The following is a 21,525-nucleotide window of genomic DNA, read 5'->3' on the forward strand; positions in this document are numbered from 1 at the left end:
ATGTGTTGGCTTCTAGTCTCACAAGGGGTTCGGGGTCAAGAAAGCAATATATATACACTACCACAGAATGGAACACCGAGAACATATCACAGCACGATAATACCACAGAGCGCAAGAAGTGAGAGAAAGAACGGCCACTCAAGCAGTACTGGCCTTTCTCCCGGCATCATCTACAACGATGAGCTGCAGGCCAGCAAACAATCTAACACTCACAGCAGGCTCATCAAGTCCCTGCATCCTCACGAGCTCGCTTATCGCCACGCTGATCGTCACCATCTTCCATGTCGGACGCCCTACGCTTTGCTGTGGCGGTCTCAGATTGGGACTTCTTACTGCGTTCGCGATACTTGCGCACGCAGCGCATCACGTCTACCGGGCAGAACTAGTCAGAGAAAAGAACCAGTAGAAGAAGATGAAACGGACCTCGCTCAGACCGCCGGAAATACTCCGCCCAGGAGGCAATGCTACGCCCAGGATGCTAATTAATGGGGAAATGAGTCAGTGGGAGCAGTCGAAAACACTAAGTCACTTACACGCTCTACGAAGGGTCCGAACTTCTCTTGCCGCGTCATGCTATTCCATGTATCGCCGTAAGACGCTATATAGCGAGCCAGGACGCGCTTGTCGGCGTCCGTGTAGGATTCGCCGGGAGCACCCATTTCCTTCACGTCTTCGTCGGTGGGCACATCCAAGTTATCTCCGTCCTCGTCGTCACTGCCGGAATTATTTGCTCCGAATTCTGACCCGGATCCGGCAACCTCGTCGTCATCCTCACCGTCCGCATCCTCGTCGCCGGATTCGCCCTCACTACTGGAGAGCTGCGCAGCAGCTGTTGCGAGTATCTTGTCACCTATCGGATCGTTATGCCAGTGAGCTCTCCACGATTGGATGCTATGATGAGGTGCCTGCGAAACCATGAGTACCATGACATGGACAATACTGACCCCACCCACCCTTTCTTCTATCTTCTGCAGGAGCTCATTCTTCGTAATTCGCGGGTTACGTTTCACCTCCCAAGCAATCTTCAATGGGAACCAGGCCTTGTCCTCAGGAGTGTACCGATTGCCCTTGCCGCCAGGCGCTGGGATAACGTTTGTCGGAGGCGAGGGAGAACGAGAAGGCGGTTCCGGAACCTTGATGTCCTGGTAATTAGGGAACAGATTCGGCAGGTTCGCAGAACTCGAGACATAACGAGTTGAAGTGTACGAATACGACTTATTCTCCACCGATGCACTGGACGAGGACGAAGTAGAAGCGGGTTTCTTGGTCCTGCTACGCCTGCGCTGAGAAGAAGAGGCTCTGGAGACAGTGGAGCCCTCACGCTCGCGCTGCTGTGAAGACATTCTGCGAGAAGGAGGGGCAGGACTGAACGTGGGCTTCTTAACAGATTTTATTACCGGTTTAACGTCACTTTGTGACGAGGATGCTCTGAGCTGAGGCGGCTTCGGAGGCGCACTTGATGGAGATGGGAGAATGGGGCGACGGTCGGAAGGAGATACAGTGGCATTATTTACCGCAGGAACCTGCGGTGGCGGGAAGCGAGGAACGCCGACAGAGGATTGTGAATTCTGCCTGGGTGGACCAGGCGGTAGGGATGAATTCGAGTGCCGACGCAATATCATGTCGTCAATTCTATGTTTGTGCTCGAGATAGTAGTCTTTCCAAAGGTTCGAGGCGTGATTGTTGACCTGGATGGGAACATCATGAGAAGAGGACATGTACTGGGTGAAGCCATACGCACCCCGTGGAGACTATCGAGAGCCTGCCGGTAAGTTTGGTTCCTGCTCGAACTGTCCAGCAATGCTCTTATGAGTATCTTCTCGTCATCCGGGGAAGATCCCACCGGAACCATCATCCTCATTGCGTCGGTCAAGATATTATTAACGGGAAGCAGAGATGCTATATTCATGCCGGGGGGTGCCTGGGACTGAGATAGCCAAGGATTCGGTCCAACTCCGTGTGCGCCATTCAAGCCTGGCGCCCCATTCGGGTGCATATGTGGTTGATGTTGTTGACTTCGGGAGTGGGCCTGTTGCATGTGAGGGGGGAATTGTTGCATAGACATGGGAGACTCTGTACGGGCAGGAGGCCAGTGCCCATTCGAAGGGCCGCTATTCTGGCCATGCGCCGGAGGAAAGGGATTCATTAAGGGCGGAAATCCGTTTTGTTGCGGCGCAAACATGTTCGTAGACTGCAGAGCCGCCAGAGGATTGAAGTTGAGACCCGCGTCCATCGGTCCCTGCTGGTGGTAGTTCATCCCCATCGCGCCTTCGTGGTTGGGATGCATGGCCGACAGTCGCTGGCACCGTTCGCCACTGTTGGACGCGTCCTGCTCAAGGCGACAAAATAACAGACGCGTGCCTGTGACCTGAGAATGTGATCGCTCTCGTCGGCGGATCGGGCCCGGAGACCTTCGTCTTGTTACCAAATAGGGCAAGTCACCGGAGCGATGCTTCTCCTATTTATGCGGGGGTGGCTGCAGACACGCCCGGGGTTCCGTGCGCTTTCCCGTCGCTGCGACCATGTCTGTCTCTCGAGTTTCACGGTTGGGGATCAAGCAGACGCGGCAGTATGGTACTGCGGTGTCGGGAAGTCCCAAACCGCCCTTGAGCGGGCTCAATGCTGCTGTCCGGGCTAAGGCCGAGCAGCTTTCAGCTCAGTGGAAGGGTACGAGCGCGACTGGAGGGGACACCAAAAACTACATAGGGGGCGAGTTTGTCCAAAGCAAAGCGTCGGACTGGATAGATGTGGTGGACCCCGTGCGTAATGATCTTCCCAAAGAAGCGTCTGGGATACTGATGGTTCCGTTAGTCTACTCAAACTGTACTCACTCGAGTACCCGAGACCACTAGCTCGGAATTCGACCAAGCAGTCAAGGCTGCGGACGAGGCATTTAAGACGTGGAGGAAAACCAGTGTGCTGACCCGGCAGCGATTCGCTTTGGAGTAAGTCCCAGACAGCACTTGTCGCAGCTTTGGCTGAGCTCACTAATTCCGCATCAGATTGCAGCACCAAATACGTCAGCATGGTGACGCTTTGGCTACGAGCATAGTACTGGAGCAAGGGAAGACATTCCAAGGTCAGTCACAGGTAGCCCGTGATCTGGATAGACCATGTCTCAAAGTGCAGTGCAGATGCCCACGGTGATGTCCTGCGTGGACTGCAGGTCGTGGAAACAGCATGTGGCATCCCATCTTTACTGCTCGGTGATAAGATTGAAGGTATGTAATCGCACTCTGTCGGAGGATTAGATAACAAACTGCTCGCAGTGAGCAAAGATATGGACACGGAAACTCGCAGACTACCCCTTGGAGTTTGCGCAAGGTACGTTAGCGCCATCCGGATAATATCAGGAGGGTAACTAACACATGTGCCAGTGTTGCCCCGTTCAACTTTCCCGCGTTCGTATGACTCTTGGCCTCCAACAACAGGGCTTACTCTAATCATATGCTTTCTTTCATTATAGGATGATTCCACTGTGGACAATACCAATGGCACTAACCACCGGCAACACACTGGTGCTGAAACCATCAGAGCGTGACCCTGGTGCTGCTATGATCATTGCTGAATTGTGTGAACGCGCAGGTTTGTATATCTCGACAGGATGGATTCGCGGCGCATTGAACAAGATACCTATTCCTTAGGTTTGCCACCGGGTGTACTGAACGTCATCCACGGCACTGTTCCGACCGTCAACGCCATTTGTGATCATCCGGCCATTAAGGCCATTAGTTTCGTGGGTGGTGACCGTGCTGGACATCACATATACGAGAGGCATGCAATTTGGCCTTCGCCCTCCTTGACCCGCGTATGACCGCTATTTATTCCACAGGGGCACAAAGAACGGCAAACGCGTCCAGGTGAGTATTTAGGAGCTTACGAAGTAGGGCGTGAGATTCACGGTGGGTCATCCCCGTCAAATAGGCTAACTTGGGCGCCAAGAACCACGCTGTAATCATGCCAGATGGTAACTCATTCCTGGTTTATCTGTGGCATACTTATAGTCTTCGCTGCAGCTAACAAAAATCTGGCCCTCAACTCCATCATTGGTGCAGCGTTTGGAGGTAGGCTTGGGATGGTTGACGATCGTTATTTTATGCTCATCCGAGGTACAGCTGCCGGCCAGAGATGTATGGCTATATCTGTCGGTGAGCATGCTTCAATGAGAAGTCAGCGTAGTATATTCTGAAGTTATCCTCAGCTGTGCTGGTGGGGACCGCACAGTCATGGTTGCCTGAGTTGATTGAGCGGGCTAAGAAGCTCAACGTCAATGGTGGCTTCGAGAAGGGTGTCGATTTGTAAGGCATACATCCCCTTCTTTGCTCCGACACGTGTGTGACATTCTCTGTGTTGCGTGCAGCGGTCCTGTTATCTCTCCGGCCGCGAAGAAACGCATCGAAGGACTCATCGCCTCTGCGGAAGAAGAGGGCGGAAGAATTCATCTTGATGGTCGCGGGGTCCAGGTGCCCGGCTATCCTGACGGTAACTGGGTCGGCCCCACCATCATCGAGGCTGTCACGACTATGAGGTGCTATAAGTGAGTTGGAGCCATCTACGTATGCGTTCTGATATTTATTTTATCCGTCCGCAGGGAGGAAATCTTTGGTCCCGTCTTGTCTGTCATTACGGCGGATACCTTGGATGATGCGCTCGACATCATCAATGCTAACAAGTACGGTAACGGAGCTGCTATCTTCACTCAGTCTGGTGCTACCGCTCGCAAATTTGAGAGCGAGGTCTCGGTCGGTCAGATTGGTGTCAATGTTCCCATCCCCGTGCCCCTGCCGATGTTCTCCTGGAGCGGGAATAAGGTCAGTATCACTTTTGTAACACGTAACGTGCGTATCTGACGGCTTGCTGAAGGCAAGCTTCCTGGGCGACATTGCGTTCTATGGCAAGAGGTAGGTGGTGTTAATCAACGTGAGATCTCGTACTGAAGTGAGATCAACTTCCACAGCGGTATCAACTTCTACACACAGAATAAGGTGAGTTATCAGTGACAACTGTCGGAGGTGGATCAATAATGACACATGCTATTGCAGACGACCACAAGCTTGTGGCGGGCGGAGGACGCTACAGGGAACCGCGCATCTGTGGATATGCCTACTCACCACTAACGACGCGGCCTAGTGGGTTGTACACTATCACATGTATCTACGGAAAGCAATCGACAGTGAAAATATTGCATAACAAAAGTCAAACGTGTCTTTCCGACACGTCTCGACAATCATGTCGTGCCATTGTAGTTATAAGCTTATCGTCAGTCCAGAATCTATCCACCAGCAAATGACGTAACCCCAAATTGAGATGCTAATGGTCCGCCATGCAGAGGATGACGGCAGTCGGTTGAACCCGTTGCACGCTAAAGGTTGGAAGACGACTTCTTTCCCTCGATCTCGTCCAGGAAGGCATGCGATAATCGAACGCACTGCTGGTAACATGTCTCAAAGCCGCTCTATACCCAGAAGTCAGTGAAGGACAAAAATAAGGAGCGGGTGGGAAATTACAATGCCGCCGTAGTATGGGTCGTTGATAGGTTTGTTGTCCAAGTAAGAGCCCCATAAGCGAACAACAGCCTTAGAGTCTCTTGGCTTTATCCGCTCGAGGTTCCGGAGGTTGGATTCATCGGCGGCTAAGATGTAGTCATATTTGCGGAAATCTTCGGCGTGAACTTGTTGTGCTTCATGCGAGATCGGGACGCCATGCTGTGCGAATGGGGGATGGGTACTTCATTAGGATCTCTCGAGCTGGAACACCCGTACCTTTCGACATACAGCAACCGTCCTACACAGATTCGGTGATGAGGCGACTATACGTGAGCTTTGCCAGCTTCATACTGAAACAAACCTTTCGTCTGGTTCCTCGCCGACGTGATACCCAGCAGTGCCTGCGCTGTTCACTTCGAGATCGATACCTCGCTCAGATGCGATATGCTTCAGGACTGCTTCTCCCATGGGCGAGCGGCAGATATTGCCCAAGCAGACGACGAGCACAGACTTGGGAGACATTCCAGTGCAACAGACAAGCAGTCTTGAGACAGTGATTGCCCCGAGGTGTTATGCCCAAGTTCCAAGCAGGCAGCTCGAGAGAGCGCGATCTGAGAGAAGCGCCCTTCGGCGACCGCCGAGATGTGGCTTGGCGATCTGTGGATTGTGTCCGCTACCGCTTTTGGTAATCATACTGGTCTACTAACGACGATGCCCTCGCCTCCGATTCAGCTCTTCCTTACCACTATAGCCTCTCAGCCGGCTCTGAGACACAGGCAGGGTGAGACTAGTGCTCGAGTAAACTCTATGCGTTAATGTTTAGCTGAATCTACTGTCCCCAGAGTTGCTGCTGCGCACGCTCCAAGTCAAGAAGATACCTTACACTTCATATGATCTGGCATCGGACGAAGAGGCGAAGAAATTATGGAGGCGGAAAGCACCCGCAAGTACGTATGTGCTTTTACTATTACTACCAAGCGCTGACTATTCACGTGTTTGACCGCTCAGATAAACAGCAGTTGCCAGGCATCCTGGTCGGCGGGCAGTTCCCTGGTGTATGTGTCATACGCGTTCCATTCTCTGAGACCTAACTCTTGTCTACAAACGTAGGGATTTGATGAATTGTGCGTATAACAAATTCTCCCCACAGCTCAAATTCTTGACAACCTCCGTCCGCCAGCGAGGATGCCGTAGAGCACGACGAACTGGACATTTTCCTCCGCTTGAATGAATCCTACGACCCGGATGTCGACGGCGAGCGTCCGGCACCCCCAACTCAGCCAATCGGAGTACCCGGAGCTCTTTCGCCTGCGCAGTCACTACCTTTGGGGCATTCACCAACTCCCTCACCGGGGCCGTCTCCCCTCAAGAGTAAGGACAAGAAACCGGTCAACAAGAAAAGGCAGATTGACGTTGGAGAGGAACTAGTCGGGTTTGGCCTGCAGGGAGTAAAGGTAACGGAGGATGACCTGAGAGACTTGATGGAAGAGTTAGGGTTGGAAGGGGAGGAGGCAGAAGGGCTGGTGAAGGGATTGAGCGGCGCTAGCGACAGTAAGCCAAAGGAACCTGAAGCAAAGAAGCAAGATAAGGAAGAGAAGAAAGAAAGCCAAGAACGGAAAGCTGAAGCAAAGAAGGAAGACAAGGAACAAAGCGCAGAGGAACAGACCGACGAGGACAAGCAGAATAAGACGGAAAAAATACAGAAAGCACCTGAGGCGACTGCGTAGTATTTGCGGGAGTTGGGCCTCCCCAATTTCATCCACGTTTCGGGCAAGGGAAAATTGGTGACGATATATGCTGGACGGCATGCTAGTTCTCTGCGTGTATAGTTGGATGATATGTCGTATATCCGGATGTGGACGGAATGGATGCCACTCAGCGATTCAGCCCGTTCGCGTTCTACCCACGAAGTGCGGTGCCAGCCAGCGACTCTGAGAGCGCGTGACCAGCGTCCGGAAAGTAGATGGCTGAAATTTGGCTGAAATCCTTCCAAGCTGGACGTCGTTGGCGGTCTTGGCTTTCCAGTGGCCGACCAAGTCAAGAGCAAACACCCTGGGAACAGCGGTTCTGACGGCTCGGACTCGGACTCGGACTTGTGTCGTCGACCACCCTCGTTGTTGCCCTCTGTCTGTGTCCAGCGTCGAAAACACAACGGGACCATCTCACATGCGTCTGCTGCATTGCGCTCAGCCTCGGCTGATCCTCTGATACTGGATTCCGTAAGCTCGGGGCAGACTTTACTCCTTCGTCTTCGTGCGGACCTACTCGCGCATACAGCATTCTGGCGGTTAGAGCCTGTACCGAATGAAGCACTGATACATCGATGCATATGCTGATAGGAAATCGCGGCGGGAGGCGTCTTACCTCCGGCATGGCACTCGCTTGACTGGGGCCGGGATGCTACAGGATGGTAAACGCCCTACGCCGATCATTCACCTCGTTCAATCGTTCGCACCAAGACGTATCGGCGAACGCGTCAGATGTTCCACCCCAAAGCGTCTTCTAGTGCGTCGGGCTTGGGCTCATGGCCACCACGAGCGGAACGTGATCTACACGATGCCGGATATCAGATATCGCGCACGTCTTCATCCAACGTCTCTCCGTCTATCCCGTTCAGAGGTCATCACTTGACGTGGCTATCGTGCGGGGTGTTTTGTCTCCAATGGTAGCGTGAAGCTCGCTATCGACTCTGCTGTGCCTATCTCGGGCTCGGGCAATCTAAGTATGTATAGCGAAGGCTCTGCAGATCCATTACGCTATGTTGTGGGCGTCCGTGCTGATCTATCTTTGCCTATCCCACGTAGAACTGGCATCGTGACGAGAAGTACGGTGTTCATCATGATATGCCGTATTCTGCCTTGCTCCCCGGCCTGATTGCGCTGAGCGCGAACGGGAATAGCTGCCCATAAACAGTCCCGTGGCAGGCCCGACTGCACCTTCCCGTCTCTCCGCTCTACCACTCCCTCAGAGCCAGCTCACCGCCATGTCCACGTCCCCGTCCCTCGCGCGCGTCCCGCTCCTGCTGCTCGCGACTGCGGGCCTCCACCGCTGCCTCACGAACCCCAACCCGCCCGTCTCCGACGACGAGCTGAAGACGTTCACCGGCTCGACGAGCTACGCGAACAAGATCATCACCTGGTGGCCGAACATCCTCAAGGTGCGTCCCTCCCCTCCTTCCTTCCCCCCACACACGTCTAACCAATCTGTCTTACATCGCAGTACGGCCTGTGGACCGGCGCGCTCTGCGAGAGCGCCGTCATCCTCTGTTCTCACTTCCCCTACCCGCCCTACACCTCCCGCCTCCTCGCGCTCCTCGTCCCTTACCCCTCCTCCGTTCCGCGTATCCGCCTCACAACCCCCTTCGTCGTCGGCGCGCTCCTCGCCGGCGCGGGCAGCTTCGTCCGCTACCAGTGCTACCTGACGCTCGGGCGGCACTTCACCTACCAGCTCGCCTTCCGCCCGGACCACACGCTCGTGACCGCCGGCCCGTACGCGTGGGTGCGCCACCCCAGCTACGCGGCTTTCGTGCTCGCGTTCGCGGGGATGTGCGCGTGCTGGTTCGGGCGGGGGTCGTGGTTGGTCGAGTGCGGGGTGCTGGACACAGCGCTCGGGAGGGCGGTTACGGGCGTGGCACTCGTTGGGGGGTTGGGGCTGGATTATGTGTGTTTGTCGAGGCCGGCGAAGGAGGATGAGGGGATGAGGAGGAAATTCGGGCAGGAGTGGGAGGATTGGGCGGAGAGGGTGCCGTACAGGCTCATTCCGTACGTCTATTAGGGGGCGTGGAGCCGTGCATATCAGCTGGATATAACGGACTTATCTCTTTGTGATCTTTCGGCGGTTTTATGTAGACAGTGATGTCAGATCGGGGGACTGGACAGTTGAGCTGCAGCGTTCCAAGACAGGGCCACGAATGCAATATGGGCGACGGCGGTGCCATTGTAACCATACAATCATACGTTTGTACAGAGGTTCTTAAGATCACTGCGCTTCGCGACAAGCTCCCATACTTAGGTATTGATTGGTCTATACCTGGCGGCTCAGCAACACCTGGGATCGGAAAAGCAGCGAAAGCAGTCTGCAATGCAGGCCCGGCGCAAGACCTCCAAGGAACGAAATGACATGCCGGAAGATCGTCGTGGGTACCATCTAACGAGTTATACAGGGATGCTACATATATTCTGTGGCGCACCGCTCAAGTCAGCGCCCACGCTGGATACACCACTGGATGGATGCCACAAATTCGAAGGAGAACATGACCCGTTCCTTGAGACGTTGTCGGGGTAAACGGGTATCAACGGGGATGGTTTTGTCTGACCAACTGATGTAGCATGGCCCGTACTTCAGATACAGATACAGTTGAGCACCCATACCGAACGACCATAAACAGGGATGGGCTGTCTCGTGCGATAGAACATCGAAATGGACGAACCTGGAATGTCATCCGAGCGTAACGAACTCTCGAGTCACAGTACCGATGTCCGGCCAGAGGGAACGAACCAAGGAAGAGAGCGCAGAGGAAACGACCGACGAGGACAAGCAGAATAGGACGGAAAATACAGAAAGCACTTGGGGTGACTGCGTAGTATTTGCGGGAGTTGGACCTCACCAGTTCCATTCACATTTCGGGCAAGAGATATTACAGATACTTTCCTCATGTACACCGCAGGCTAATATAAGGATGACACAGATACGGAGGGCTCGTAATGGCCCAGAACGTCATCTATGCCGCTACAATTTTGCGTGGGCTGCGATGGGCATTCTCGCTAAGTGACCGCCGTCCAGGGCGATAGTAGCGCCGTTCACATATGCGCCCGCACGACTGGCCAAGAATAGTGCTGTACCGGCAACATCCTCAGGTGTACCAATGCGGTGCGCAGGGATTTCAGACACAATAACGTCACCGGCTGTCTTGAGCGTATGTGCCATCACTATATAATGATCAGCATGGACGCGACAAGTGACCGTGTACGCGGCCACTTACTCTTGCTCTCGAAGGGTCCACAAGCAATGGTATTGCTATGAATGCCTTCCCAGCCCAGGCGGCCACCGAAGTTACGGCTCAAATGGTGCAGCGCGGCCTTGGAGGCGGAGTAGGCGTACGTCTCGTGGTTTGGTACACCCAAGCCCTCCACGGAACCAATCTGTATCGAGAGTCTTAAGCTGTGAACAGCTACTCTGCATAAGGGGGCTCACGTTGATTATGCGAGCCGGATCGTTGTACGCCGCGCCCCTTCTGCCTCCCGCGTCGGCAGCGGCACGCAGAAGAGGTAGACTCTTCTGGGTTAGCGTAAACACCCGCTGAAGATTAAGGGTGAGGACCTTCGTCCATGCCGCGTCCTGCGCACCACCCATTAGAAAGGTGAATGTTCCCGAATACAGAGAATACCCACAGGATAGTCGTCAATGGTAGCACCCCAAGCAGCACCAGCGTTATTCACGAGCACATGCAGCGCCTTCTCCTTTGACGAAAGCTCCTTAACCAACCTCTCCACCTCATCAACCTTCTGCAAATCCGCTGGGATAGAGATGCATTGCCCCGAGCCCAGCGCATTGAGTTCTTTGGCAGTGGCTTCGCAGTCTTTCGCGGATCGCGACGAGATGTACACCTAATAATATATGGTCGTCAATAATGGCTTGGAGCCACAAGTATCTGTATAACCAAGACTCGCCTTTGCGCCATTCTTAACAAAACCAGCGGCAATCTGTAACGTGCTTTACATTAGAAACGCAAGGTCTAAATACCCTTTCCGACTGACCATTTTCCCAATCCCGCGACTCCCACCGGTCACTAGGACCACTTTCCCAGCAACATTGAAGAGACTGGAGGTATCGAACTGGCTCATACTTTCGTAAGAGGTGGGGGAAGAGGCAAGGAGAGCGAACGCAAGGAGACCCAACGAGCGTCGCAGGTACCGGGAGTAGATGTTCCGAGTCCGGGGTATAAGTGCCCGATCATAACAGGTACTACCGATCGAGATCTATTCCTACGTATTTGATTTCACGTGGGTATCAGATTCATAACCTTCAGTGCACTCATCGAGCCTTGTCCTTCCTGTCCGATGAGAGCCGTCGACTGGATCAGATTAAAGACGTCCGTCCATTGAATCGTCCACGCAATCCCAAACCCAACGGTATTAGATTAGCAAGCGTGAATAGTTTACACGACAGGGACTAAGTCTATCAATCGGACTCCGACTGCACGTTTGAGTCCGATAGACGTGATCGCCGACGTCGAAGGGGTGTCTGCCCGTCGTTCGCTGAAGGGATCGCACTTTCTGGCGCTTCAGCAGCCGGAGTAGCTTCCTGGATCGGGGTTAGAGATGGCGCTCGGGCAAAGAGGTAAAAGTACTTGCGTGAGTACGACTGGCATGGCTCCTGCTTCGTCGAGACGTCCTGCGACGCCGGGTCGGCTTCTCGTCTGCGCCCGGCTCAGGACCTAACGCAGCTGGTGGGGCAATGGCGTTCTTCTCCCCTTCTGCAGGCGGCTCCTCGGGAACACGGGATGCGAGAACAGGCAGCATGCATGCTGCGAACGCTGCGAAAGACGCTACAAGGAAGATGCTGGACGCTATGCTCGCTGAGATAATTGGGTATCGCGTTACAAGGCCCCTGAAATGATGTTTCAGCTACGGCTAAATAGCTTAGAAACACTGGACGCACCTCACGCCCTTATGGACGAGGACACCTGTCAAAGAGGCCGAAACAACTGTTAATTCGCGACCTTGCCCGCTGCCAATACTCTTCCATGCATCGTTCCTCCCAAGCTCTACTCTTGCGAATGTATTACGCGCGCCAGGAACAAAAGAAGACAGCAGGTGCAACTCTACACCAGTCGTGTCAGGTTTCGATGAAAAGAAAGGGATCGGTAGCTTCTTGGAAGGAGGAAGGACTAAAGCCTGCAACAGAGGTGAGACTGCGCCGAGGAAGCATAAATGAGAGAGACTGACTGGTCTTCGAACGGAGGTTAGAGTTTCATTCGCAGGGCTGGTAAGTCTTAGAGAGCTCATGAAGTTTCCGAGAGCGTAATTTGATTCCGTGGCTGGGACAACGAGGCGAAGGGAGATATCATATGGCTGCAACGGGACCAGTGGGGGTAAAGCGGTTTCAGCGTAGGGAACAGGCCCATCCCTGCGGTGTCATTGTATCCCACATGTAACTGCAATGGTATACAACTTACCCGTACTGAAGGTAGAGTTCCGTCTCCCAGCCTACCGCCACATTCTTCCACACATACCATCCAGCGGATGCAGAGAACAGAACTAGTACGGGGATGATAAATCCAGCAATAGCCAAAGGCACAATATATGGCACTAGAGGACGCAGCAAGCGGAATGCTGTGGAGAGCAAGTCGAAGAAGAGGTTGACTGGGACCTGCAGCACCCTGCTTGTAAGGCTCTGGTCCGGGCTGCCGACTTGATCCTCCAGCTTGACCTGGACCTTGCCTTGGGACCGTCGTCGATGAGAATGCCTCTCCATAGTAGGCGACGTTATGGCAAACGTCGACTTGCACGGCGGCTGCAGGCGCGTACGCTCAGAGTGTCTGAGCCTCAGACACTCGAGGTCATAGTCCGAAACGCGTGCTAGTACGACACGTGATAGTAGCCGACGCCTTGCTTCGTACCGTCATCATGTCGGAAGCAGACGCGCAGACGGACTCTACGCCCACGTTGAATGTTAGAGACTTGCTAGGCTTACATCCTTTGTCTCCCAAACTCACAGATTTCCTCAACGCGCTTTTTGCCCGTCAGAATAAACCAGAGTTGGTACCGGAGATCAAGTCCTACCCTGACGCGGTGTACTTCAATTACTATTCTCTGGGTCTTAGCCTTTGCTTCTCCCCAGTGGATGGATATAAGCCCAAGATGGGCTTGAGTCTACAAGATCTGCAGCAGGAACGTCTGGTCTTGGACAGCATAGACCTTTATAACGTCCCCAAACCATCTGGCGCTAACGCGGGGGAGAGCAAGTCTCGTAACAAGACCACCACCCCATCTTACTCGACCTATCCTCGCCTGCCTTTGATTCTGAAGATCGCTCCTACCACCTCGGATGGCAAGTCGCGGTCATCCCACTTGGAGATAAAACTGGACACTACAGGGAAACAGTTCGTCGAGTGCTTAGGCGAGCCAGATCGGAAGGGCGGTGGTGGAGGACCTTCAGCGGGATCCATTGGCATCTGGTGTGAATGGTCCAAGGACGGTATCATGGTTGAATTCGGGGGCGATGAAGCCAGGGGACCGAAGGCTTGGGAAACTGGGAAGGACGCTGCCTGGAAAGTTATCACGCTGTTCCCGCCGAAGTCATGACCAGCATGCTGCAGAGATGGCTGACCGCCATGTGATATCTCTCCTCGCTGGGCCGTCCCTGTTTTCGTGAAGTCGTTGCACCACCTACTTTGTGCTCGTGATTTCATGTTGTAAGCAGCTCTTCATCTGAGGTTTGGCTATCTCAGCTTGTCCTTACATCGGTCTACATGCCAGGAGATTCATGGATGCACTTACCAAGGCATTTACAATCACCTTAGCTGCCTGCCAGCGACCGTGACGCAGTTGTCTTGATGCGGGCACATCACGTATTTAGGAGGTGGATAAGTAGCTGTTCGTGCAAGTGTAGTCTGTCTGTACATCTCGGTGGAACGTACGGCCGCCTCTCCCGCTGGGAACGCGTACGCAGGGACCTAAAGTTCTGTAGAGTGAATCATGTGAAAGATACATATCATCCGCACGCCACTGCTTCTTGCAGCTTGCGTTTGCTATAATAATGTCTCCAATGGAAATGCTATCACTCGTCCTAACCTTCCCTCTACCACACCACCCTACTTAACTGGCCCTCAAGTCCCTGGATACGCTTAACCACCATGGCTGCACCAGAATCGATGACCACTCAGAACCTCACCGCCGTGTTCGTCATGGTGAGCGTGTCATATGACAGTCTAACTTAGTGCTTGGGTGCTCATCCACGCCGTATTAGAACAAGACATTGAGTGACAGTACGGACAAGATCCTCGAGCTGCAGGGCGTCAGCTGGTTCAAGCGAAAGATCATCGCCAGCTCGTCGCTGACGCTGTACGTGAAGCACTACAAGAGCGAGTCAGATGGCCAAGAGCATATCGACATCAAGCAAGTCCTCAGTGGCGGTATCAGTGGCTCGGATGAAGAGCGGACTCTGGACTGGCAAGAGAGGCATAAGGACGACAGCACTTTCGGGGCCGTAATCGGCAAGTCGAAGAGGATGAAAGTTGAGGAAGTCGAGGACGAGTACTTGCGGAATGGATGGACTGAGGACACAATCGAGCATGGTGTTATTTGCTCGTACGTTGTCAGTGACACGGAGAAGAGCAAGACGACGTGGACGGCGCACCAGGTGAGCTGTGTATATTGCAGGCAACTCGTGGGGTGCTGATCACTGCACAAAGATATGGGGTTTCGAAGTGGTCAACGAGGAGCGGAGACATGTAAGACACCTGAAGTTCACTGGACCCAAGGGCGAAGAAATCAAGGCCAGGTTGGTTTATGATTACTATGGTGAGTGTTCAAGTGAGTTGGACAACGCGGGTGTTATTCAACCAATCGCACCAGGGGAGAACAATTGACTCGGCAAGACTCCTCAGTAGAGCAACAGATCTCACGCATTGTATATTATTTTGTTACCCGTACTCTAATGTATTCCATGATCTTGACGTTGCATCCCAAACATATACTGGTGGTCTCCGGAGGCTTGAGGTCCCCACAGACTGTACAGTAATCTAATCTAGCCGACCCCGCACCGGAGCCTACTTACCCGGCAATGTCCGTGGGCGGAGACTGCTGCCGGTATTTGCCACCGGATCGAATCCGGTCAACACCTCCGCGTTGTGAGAGGAATGTTGCGAACGCCATACATGCCTGTTCCCATTCTGCTGGCCGAATGGACGTTGGCTCGAGTTCAGGCTCGTCGCGGTTGACGCACGAAGACTCATCCTACATAACCAGCACGAAACCCCGATTCACTCCGGAACAGAGCTTTGAAGTGCAAGACTCTGAGGACTCCCATGCTGCGCATTCGCCCCAACGGTCAAGATCCTGGTACAAGAGGATTTATGCGGCATTTGGCATAAAACACCCAGGAGCTTATCAGAGGGTGGATAGGGTTCTTAAGTACCTGAGGGGACCTAGACCTAAAGTGGATTTGCGAGGTATGTGTACAGTGGCTTTGCTTCTTGATGTGCATACTTAGACTCGCACGTTCGTAGACCCTTCCCCCTTGCTAGACTATACCTTCCGCAGAGGCCACAAATCATTCAGTCTGGCCCTTGAGTCAACACTGATCCGTGTCACCCGTCCCTTAACGAACCCTTGGCTTTTCGTCCTCCTCGCAGCGGCCTATATTATCGGCCTCGCGTTCCTGTCGCGTGCAAACTCGTTTCAGACACCGTCCGATGCATGGGTGGATTGCACATCGACCTACTGGCTTGCAAATGATGGATGTGGCCTAAACGGAGAAGCATGCGGACCGTTCGAGGATCAGACTTTCGACTTCCGCTGTCCGTCGCAATGCATGTCTGTCGTACTGCAGAACCCGAGGACAGTTGGGGATGAACAGGTTGACTTCGTCCCGCTCATAGTCGGAGGTGGGGACTCCAATAAGACGTATAGAGGCGACAGCTTCATATGCGCAGCAGCCGTGCAAGCGTGAGTGCAACTGTCCTAGCTTTGAATCATTGCGTTCTGAGATGGTGGTTTGGAATGTAGCGGCATGTTCAGTGACACTACCGGTGGTTGTGCCACTTTGCAGCTGGCCGGAAACTTCACCGACTTCTTGGGTACAACCGCTCACGGTCTAACCTCAATAGGGTTTCCTACCGTATTCCCACTATCCTTCCGGTTCAGCCCAAGCAACAGTCTTAGCCACTGTACGGACCTCCGCAACCCCGCTCTCGCCTTCGATATCCTGGTTACATGGCTCCTCTTCTGGATACTTCGACCCAGGCCTATCGTTCTTTACTGGTGCCTAGTCTGTATCGGCTACTGGCATGTTGCACTCTTCTCTCAGCCTCAAGGCACTCCTCCTCCTCTAGACACCGCGTTCGGCACTTTTCTACCCGCTCTATTCATTGCATATGGGTTCTGGCGACTTGCTTTCCGATTCGTGTTGCCTGCCTTCTCCAAGGCGCCAATCGAGGCGTCCATCTGGTACCTCGCAACCTTTTGGGCAGGCGTGCTCACGAATATTACCACGGATAAGATACCTATCGATCGACTCGTAGCTTCAGACATTGCTCAGCGGCCTGGCGCCGTCACGGCTCTGATTATAATCATCATTATCCTCGTCGTAATAGTAATCAACCAAATACGAGTCATACGAAAGACCGGGTGGTTGCCTCACTATGCCCGCTGGTATATCATAGGCGGGTTGGTCACTCTAGTCTTAGCACTCTTGCCTGGGTTGGAGCTTCGTATCCATCATTATATTCTTGCAATGGTGCTTATTCCTGGGACGGCGTTCCCTACGAGGTTGTCTGCCATATACCAGGGATTCTTGCTTGGTATGTTCTTAAACGGCGCCGCGGCGTTTGGGTTTGATTCGATACTGCAGACGGTGGCAGATGTAAGTTACCGCTTCTCTGCAGGTCTCTGTCAACTGACCGTGCGTCTTTAATTAGCTTCGGCGGGACGCCCCGTTAGGCACTGATCTTCCGACCTTCCTGACGAACTCTACAACCTTCAACGCGTCCATTCCCCTTCAGAGCCAGGTAATCTTCTGGAGTCCAATCCCCGATGGCGAGTCATGGGACGGCTTCGCTTTATTGGTGGACGACGTCGAGCGTTACGTAGGCACGGCATTGAACTACTCACTGTCCTCGCTACAAGCTGGACTACCGCATTTCTTCCGACTAGCGGTACGTATCTATACTATCGAGTGTGCCAGGCCCTGATACGTATCATATGATAGTTCACGAACAACGGGGAAGCTGGTGATTTCACCATGCCCGCTGCGCTCTGGCCGAACGGAACATGGACAGACCCCTTGCCTGGACCTTCTTAGTTCTTCTGTGGACGGATCTACTTGCGAACTTTCACACCTGTATCTGGACGTCTTAGTAGATAGGACAATCGCACGTCTGGTTTACATATATAGAGTTGTATTGAATGGACTCTGCTGACGTCTGAGACTCGAAACAGTTCGTCGAGGTTCGTTGCAACGTTTCTCGGACAGATGTCGGATTGACAACTACTGACAATGGTACCCGCAAAGAGGACCCCTATGCCGGAAATGGGTGTCTGTGCGGGGGAAGAAGGATGCGATGGCCGTGATTGGTTCATGGGACACCCGCAGATCTGAGATCAAAGTGGCTTCAGCCACAAGCGAGTAAGCGAGGGTTGTGGCTCCGACCGAGGCTGCTTTCTTCAGTCTTCCCAGCTGGCTTCGTATCTTACCACATCCTCCGTATAAGAGGGACCGTCCGATCTCCCACTGTCCCCTGCTGTCAAGTTCTAGCCGTCGTTCCATCCCTCTCGCTACTACAGCTACTACGCATCTGACGAGTCTCGAACACTATGCCTCCTACCCGCGGAAACAAGGTCAATCCGAAGCGCAACTGTCGCACACCCGCGGCGAAACCACAACCGCCCTCGGGCAAAGAACACAATCCTTGGCTTGAGCCCCAAGATTTCTCTCGCTGGGAGAAACCGCTTGATCAAAGTGTGTGGGATCTAAAGGTGCTCGAGCACCAGGCCCACGTCGACGCCGTATACGACATCGTGCCCTTCTGGCTGAAGGGCATCGAAGCAGCGGAGAGGGGGCAAACGTTACGAATGATGGACTTCCTGGAGTCTTTGGACACCCAGGAGGAGGGCAGACGGGGCGAGGACGAGGAAGAGACCGACAACCCCTTCCTTCAGCCGGCCAGGGCGGACAACTGGGCTCAGTGGTATGATTCCTCTGACGAGCCGCAAGGAGAGTCCGCCGCACGTGATGACTGGGGGCGGCCCGCTGGCTACGCCGGGCAAGAGTGGGAGGAATCTGGGGATTCTGAAGAAGAGTGGAGGAAGACCTTGGAGGAATGCGAACGAGTGTCCCCGTGGAGTAAAGTTAACGTTATGAGGGACGAGGATGAAGCGAGCAAAGGTTGGATTGGGCAGGGTCAGAAGAAGTTCCGTCGGTCGTCTCGCAGTATGGATGGATTCCACCAGGATCCGTCGAGTTTAATCGAGCTTATTGCAAGTAAGCAAGGGGTTGATCCGCAAAGACGGAAGAACATGCATCGTTTCTTGGAGGTACGCCTTACGATGAGCGCCAGTGGTGACTGATATTGACGCTTTCCTTTCGCTTCAGCTCCCCGTTGAAGAGAAGCTGCAGACTATCGAAGCAATCATCCGCGACCTCAGGTCACGTTGAATTCCTACCACCACGATTCGAAACACGCCGTCTTATTTATCTTCTGTCTCTGCACACCGTCGCATTCACTCGCATTGTTACCCTTGCATAGTATACCTCGTAATCTCGCATCCTTCTGCTGTCGGTCTAATGCAATGGATGGTCTCTAGTTGGTCCGTTTAACATGCGTGATGTACATTATATGCATATCTTTATTATCTCTGTGTATCTATTCGCGTAAATGCAATGTCTGTGTATTCGAACGGATGACGTTCTCTCGCTGCGTCAGTGGATGGGTGGGCCTCCGGCTCTGCGCGTATCTGAAGAACTGATCATCCAGTATTATCCAGAGAAGCGCCCCCAGTAATCCGCAGATTGGAACGTAGATAACCCACACTCCCGCAGTAGAGAACGTGCTTGCGCGCATAGCCCGGCCAGCCAATTGCAACTTGAACGATACCCCGGGCCCGTACCTTACGATTTCGGCTTGGCACCGCCACCCAGGATCGGAAGTCACGGGGAATGACGCTACATAGCCCCGCACTGCGCGGTCATATAAAGGTCTCTCCAGAGAACGCCTCCAGTAGTTTCCTTCTACCATATCACTATGAACACACCAAGCAACGAGAACATGCCCCCTTTGCCGGAGGGTTGGGTCCAAGAGTGGGACCCGAATTCGCAGCACCCGTTCTGGGTGAGTATGACTGTCCGATCCGTTAATGCCGCCACAGCTAACCAACGGGCATCGCAGGTCGATACAAAGGCCAATCCTCCGAGAGCCATCTGGACCCATCCATTCGACGACGAGCAGTACTTGTCCGAGCATCCCGAAGTCCGCGAGAAACGCGAAGCGCAGTTGAGGGGTCGACAAGATTCCAAGTCGGACGGCTTGAAGCCGCCCTCGTACGACGAAGCATTGAGACGGCATTCGTATCACGGCGAGTCGTCGTCCGCTGGCCCTTCCCGACCTTCCGCTAGACGTGACGCGAGCTCACCGCCCGCTGGTGTGAGCGAGAAAGGCAAGGCAAAGGAGCGAGGATTCTTTGGCAAGATGAAAGACAAGGCCATCGGGACGAAGGAAGAGCGTGAGGAGCGCAAGAGGCAGATCAGACTGGTAAGTCATCAAGGCCATCCCAAGAGAACTAGTTTTTGACCAATTTCGGCAATTAGCTGGAGGAACAGCAGGAGAGGCAGCGGCAAGAGCTGATGAAGCAACGGATGGAGGCGATGCGTCAGCGTTACGCGCAGGGATATTCCGGCCAGTCCGCGTACAGTTCACGACCGATGTATGGTCCCCCGGCAGGCAACCCCTACAGCATGACTGGCGGGTATGGGTACGGTGGATACGGCAGACCGCTCGGAGGCGGAATGGGAGGCATGGGAGGAATGGGCGGCTTCGGAGGTGGAGGTATGGCGCTGCCGCTATTGGGCGGGATGGCTGGTGGATTGCTGCTCGGAGACATGCTAGATGGCGGGTTTGGAGGAGGCGGATTGGATGGTGGTTATGATGACGGTGGCTTCTTCTAAGCCCAAGCTACTCGCGAAACTAATACGAGCGACCTTGGACGCGAGTGGCTCTGTCTCGAGATACCCTGTTCCCCGCAATATACATGTATCCACGTACTAAATTTTGTAGCATAGCGGATTGAATCTGCTTCATATACTTAGGACCTTCTATACACGTTGATGTAAAATCGCTTCGGTAACGTGAGTTTCGACTCCCGGGCGGATTGGACATGGCTGCTTTCACGGAATTAGAGGAGATTAGCCCAACTCAATATCGTTTCTCGTTTTCATTTTCTCGGGCGCACTGGCACCCCTTCTGCCGACGCGGCGACACGGAGAAACCCGAAGTTATTGAGCGTGCATTTTCTGGCGGATTTCTCGTCGCATGCTAGACACTGCTAGACACCACAGCTGTCAGATAGCTCGTGCTCATCCCACGTGCTGTATTCTCTGGCGGACTGGGACGGTATGTGGCAGTATCAGCAGGGTCACTATACTGGCCCTGCCCTAGCTCAGTAGTTGCAAGGGTGCCAGAACACAACTTAGTGCGCGTCCAACAGCGCGTCACAACAAGCCAAAACATATCGTATTAGGCAAGACATAAGCAACCGAGAGCCTGGTACATCAGTACAGCGCATGGCAATTGAAAGTCCGCCCCAGAGAAACGAGAGAAACAGCTCGAGGAGCTGTTTCTCGTTTTCTCGTTCGCGCTGAGATCCCAAGTCCGATGGCCGTTCGGCAGGGACCCCGAAAGGCTTCAGCGCACTGAGAAAATGAGCGAGAAACGCTTATTGAGTTCGACTATTTGTGGACCATTTCCGCGAGAGCATGTCGTGGACGAATGCCACAGTAATAGGGGAAGTCACGGTGCTCGTTTTAAGGACCGTTTTAGCCTGGAACACGAAATCCGTTTTAGCCTCGTTTCTGCAAAACGGCTCTGGAGCCGTTTTGCACAAATCGCGAACACGGTTTTCGTTTTAGCTCGGCATCTCTCGGCATTTCAGTCTTAGGTAAGCTCGGAGTCGCAAATCCTCTTGCCATATCTAGGCTTAACTGAAGCCTTGGAGAACTTATGTCCCCTCCCGAGGTCTAGTTTGTGCTGGGAAGTGACAGTGTCCTTCTGTAGTATATACCAAGTGTTGAAAACCATCTCAACTTAAAGAGTGCTGTACCTAAA

The 21,525-nt window shown here is 53.6% G+C and overlaps 11 protein-coding genes across 11 annotated transcripts; 7 read left to right on the forward strand and 4 right to left on the reverse strand.

Moving 5' to 3' along the window:
- Window positions 1-30: 30 nt before the first annotated feature.
- On the reverse strand, window positions 31-2,311 carry GLOTRDRAFT_135196 (uncharacterized protein). The gene is made up of 5 exons (XM_007862726.1): window positions 1,742-2,311; window positions 954-1,688; window positions 534-905; window positions 424-478; window positions 31-369 (listed from the first exon to the last, which is right to left on the reverse strand). Exons 1-5 carry the CDS (start codon window positions 2,285-2,287, stop codon window positions 224-226), a joined length of 1,854 nt encoding a protein of 617 aa, XP_007860917.1. The 5' UTR covers window positions 2,288-2,311; the 3' UTR covers window positions 31-223.
- Window positions 2,312-2,522: 211 nt separating this feature from the next.
- GLOTRDRAFT_124283 (uncharacterized protein) lies at window positions 2,523-5,117 on the forward strand (the record flags this gene model as incomplete). The annotated part of the gene is made up of 18 exons (XM_007863386.1): window positions 2,523-2,759; window positions 2,812-2,945; window positions 3,003-3,079; window positions 3,135-3,221; window positions 3,270-3,324; window positions 3,378-3,401; window positions 3,467-3,585; window positions 3,645-3,808; window positions 3,843-3,860; window positions 3,925-3,967; window positions 4,017-4,064; window positions 4,116-4,148; window positions 4,202-4,298; window positions 4,361-4,537; window positions 4,592-4,811; window positions 4,864-4,901; window positions 4,958-4,985; window positions 5,043-5,117. The coding sequence occupies 18 exons, from the start codon at window positions 2,523-2,525 to the stop codon at window positions 5,115-5,117; spliced, it is 1,674 nt and encodes a 557-aa protein (XP_007861577.1).
- Window positions 5,118-5,362: 245 nt separating this feature from the next.
- GLOTRDRAFT_32729 (LMWPc-domain-containing protein) lies at window positions 5,363-6,008 on the reverse strand (the record flags this gene model as incomplete). The annotated part of the gene is made up of 4 exons (XM_007862121.1): window positions 5,363-5,455; window positions 5,508-5,705; window positions 5,763-5,784; window positions 5,848-6,008. The coding sequence occupies 4 exons, from the start codon at window positions 6,006-6,008 to the stop codon at window positions 5,363-5,365; spliced, it is 474 nt and encodes a 157-aa protein (XP_007860312.1).
- Window positions 6,009-6,197: 189 nt separating this feature from the next.
- GLOTRDRAFT_135198 (uncharacterized protein) lies at window positions 6,198-7,376 on the forward strand (the record flags this gene model as incomplete). Its single annotated transcript, XM_007862727.1, has 5 exons — window positions 6,198-6,267; window positions 6,329-6,433; window positions 6,495-6,541; window positions 6,597-6,610; window positions 6,667-7,376. 5 exons carry the CDS (start codon window positions 6,198-6,200, stop codon window positions 7,211-7,213), a joined length of 783 nt encoding a protein of 260 aa, XP_007860918.1. The 3' UTR covers window positions 7,214-7,376.
- A 513-nt stretch (window positions 7,377-7,889) lies between these two features.
- On the forward strand, window positions 7,890-9,260 carry GLOTRDRAFT_68237 (uncharacterized protein; the record flags this gene model as incomplete). Its single annotated transcript, XM_007862728.1, has 2 exons — window positions 7,890-8,643; window positions 8,706-9,260. Exons 1-2 carry the CDS (start codon window positions 8,470-8,472, stop codon window positions 9,258-9,260), a joined length of 729 nt encoding a protein of 242 aa, XP_007860919.1. The 5' UTR covers window positions 7,890-8,469.
- A 773-nt stretch (window positions 9,261-10,033) lies between these two features.
- On the reverse strand, window positions 10,034-11,401 carry GLOTRDRAFT_113138 (NAD P-binding protein). The gene is made up of 6 exons (XM_007862729.1): window positions 11,243-11,401; window positions 11,156-11,188; window positions 10,877-11,092; window positions 10,680-10,823; window positions 10,468-10,627; window positions 10,034-10,414 (listed from the first exon to the last, which is right to left on the reverse strand). Exons 1-6 carry the CDS (start codon window positions 11,327-11,329, stop codon window positions 10,215-10,217), a joined length of 840 nt encoding a protein of 279 aa, XP_007860920.1. The 5' UTR covers window positions 11,330-11,401; the 3' UTR covers window positions 10,034-10,214.
- Window positions 11,402-11,593: 192 nt separating this feature from the next.
- GLOTRDRAFT_68241 (uncharacterized protein) lies at window positions 11,594-12,962 on the reverse strand (the record flags this gene model as incomplete). The annotated part of the gene is made up of 5 exons (XM_007862730.1): window positions 11,594-11,789; window positions 11,840-12,095; window positions 12,147-12,382; window positions 12,434-12,614; window positions 12,664-12,962. The coding sequence occupies 5 exons, from the start codon at window positions 12,960-12,962 to the stop codon at window positions 11,667-11,669; spliced, it is 1,095 nt and encodes a 364-aa protein (XP_007860921.1). The 3' UTR covers window positions 11,594-11,666.
- A 152-nt stretch (window positions 12,963-13,114) lies between these two features.
- On the forward strand, window positions 13,115-14,123 carry GLOTRDRAFT_68244 (uncharacterized protein; the record flags this gene model as incomplete). Its single annotated transcript, XM_007862731.1, has 2 exons — window positions 13,115-13,902; window positions 13,967-14,123. One exon carries the CDS (start codon window positions 13,115-13,117, stop codon window positions 13,790-13,792), a length of 678 nt encoding a protein of 225 aa, XP_007860922.1. The 3' UTR covers window positions 13,793-13,902; window positions 13,967-14,123.
- A 210-nt stretch (window positions 14,124-14,333) lies between these two features.
- Window positions 14,334-17,510, forward strand: GLOTRDRAFT_113140 (uncharacterized protein; the record flags this gene model as incomplete). Its single annotated transcript, XM_007862732.1, has 7 exons — window positions 14,334-14,397; window positions 14,457-14,849; window positions 14,902-15,010; window positions 15,718-16,156; window positions 16,217-17,072; window positions 17,128-17,364; window positions 17,418-17,510. Exons 1-7 carry the CDS (start codon window positions 14,344-14,346, stop codon window positions 17,508-17,510), a joined length of 2,181 nt encoding a protein of 726 aa, XP_007860923.1. The 5' UTR covers window positions 14,334-14,343.
- Window positions 17,511-18,022: 512 nt separating this feature from the next.
- GLOTRDRAFT_135203 (uncharacterized protein) lies at window positions 18,023-19,033 on the forward strand (the record flags this gene model as incomplete). The annotated part of the gene is made up of 2 exons (XM_007862733.1): window positions 18,023-18,742; window positions 18,801-19,033. 2 exons carry the CDS (start codon window positions 18,023-18,025, stop codon window positions 18,861-18,863), a joined length of 783 nt encoding a protein of 260 aa, XP_007860924.1. The 3' UTR covers window positions 18,864-19,033.
- Window positions 19,034-19,428: 395 nt separating this feature from the next.
- GLOTRDRAFT_113141 (uncharacterized protein) lies at window positions 19,429-20,569 on the forward strand. Its single transcript, XM_007862734.1, has 3 exons — window positions 19,429-19,536; window positions 19,594-19,956; window positions 20,013-20,569. Exons 1-3 carry the CDS (start codon window positions 19,450-19,452, stop codon window positions 20,367-20,369), a joined length of 807 nt encoding a protein of 268 aa, XP_007860925.1. The 5' UTR covers window positions 19,429-19,449; the 3' UTR covers window positions 20,370-20,569.
- Window positions 20,570-21,525: the final 956 nt, after the last annotated feature.

The sequence above is a fragment of the Gloeophyllum trabeum genome, assembly GCF_000344685.1.
Source record: "Gloeophyllum trabeum ATCC 11539 unplaced genomic scaffold GLOTRscaffold_00001, whole genome shotgun sequence".
Lineage (NCBI taxonomy): Eukaryota > Fungi > Basidiomycota > Agaricomycetes > Gloeophyllales > Gloeophyllaceae > Gloeophyllum > Gloeophyllum trabeum.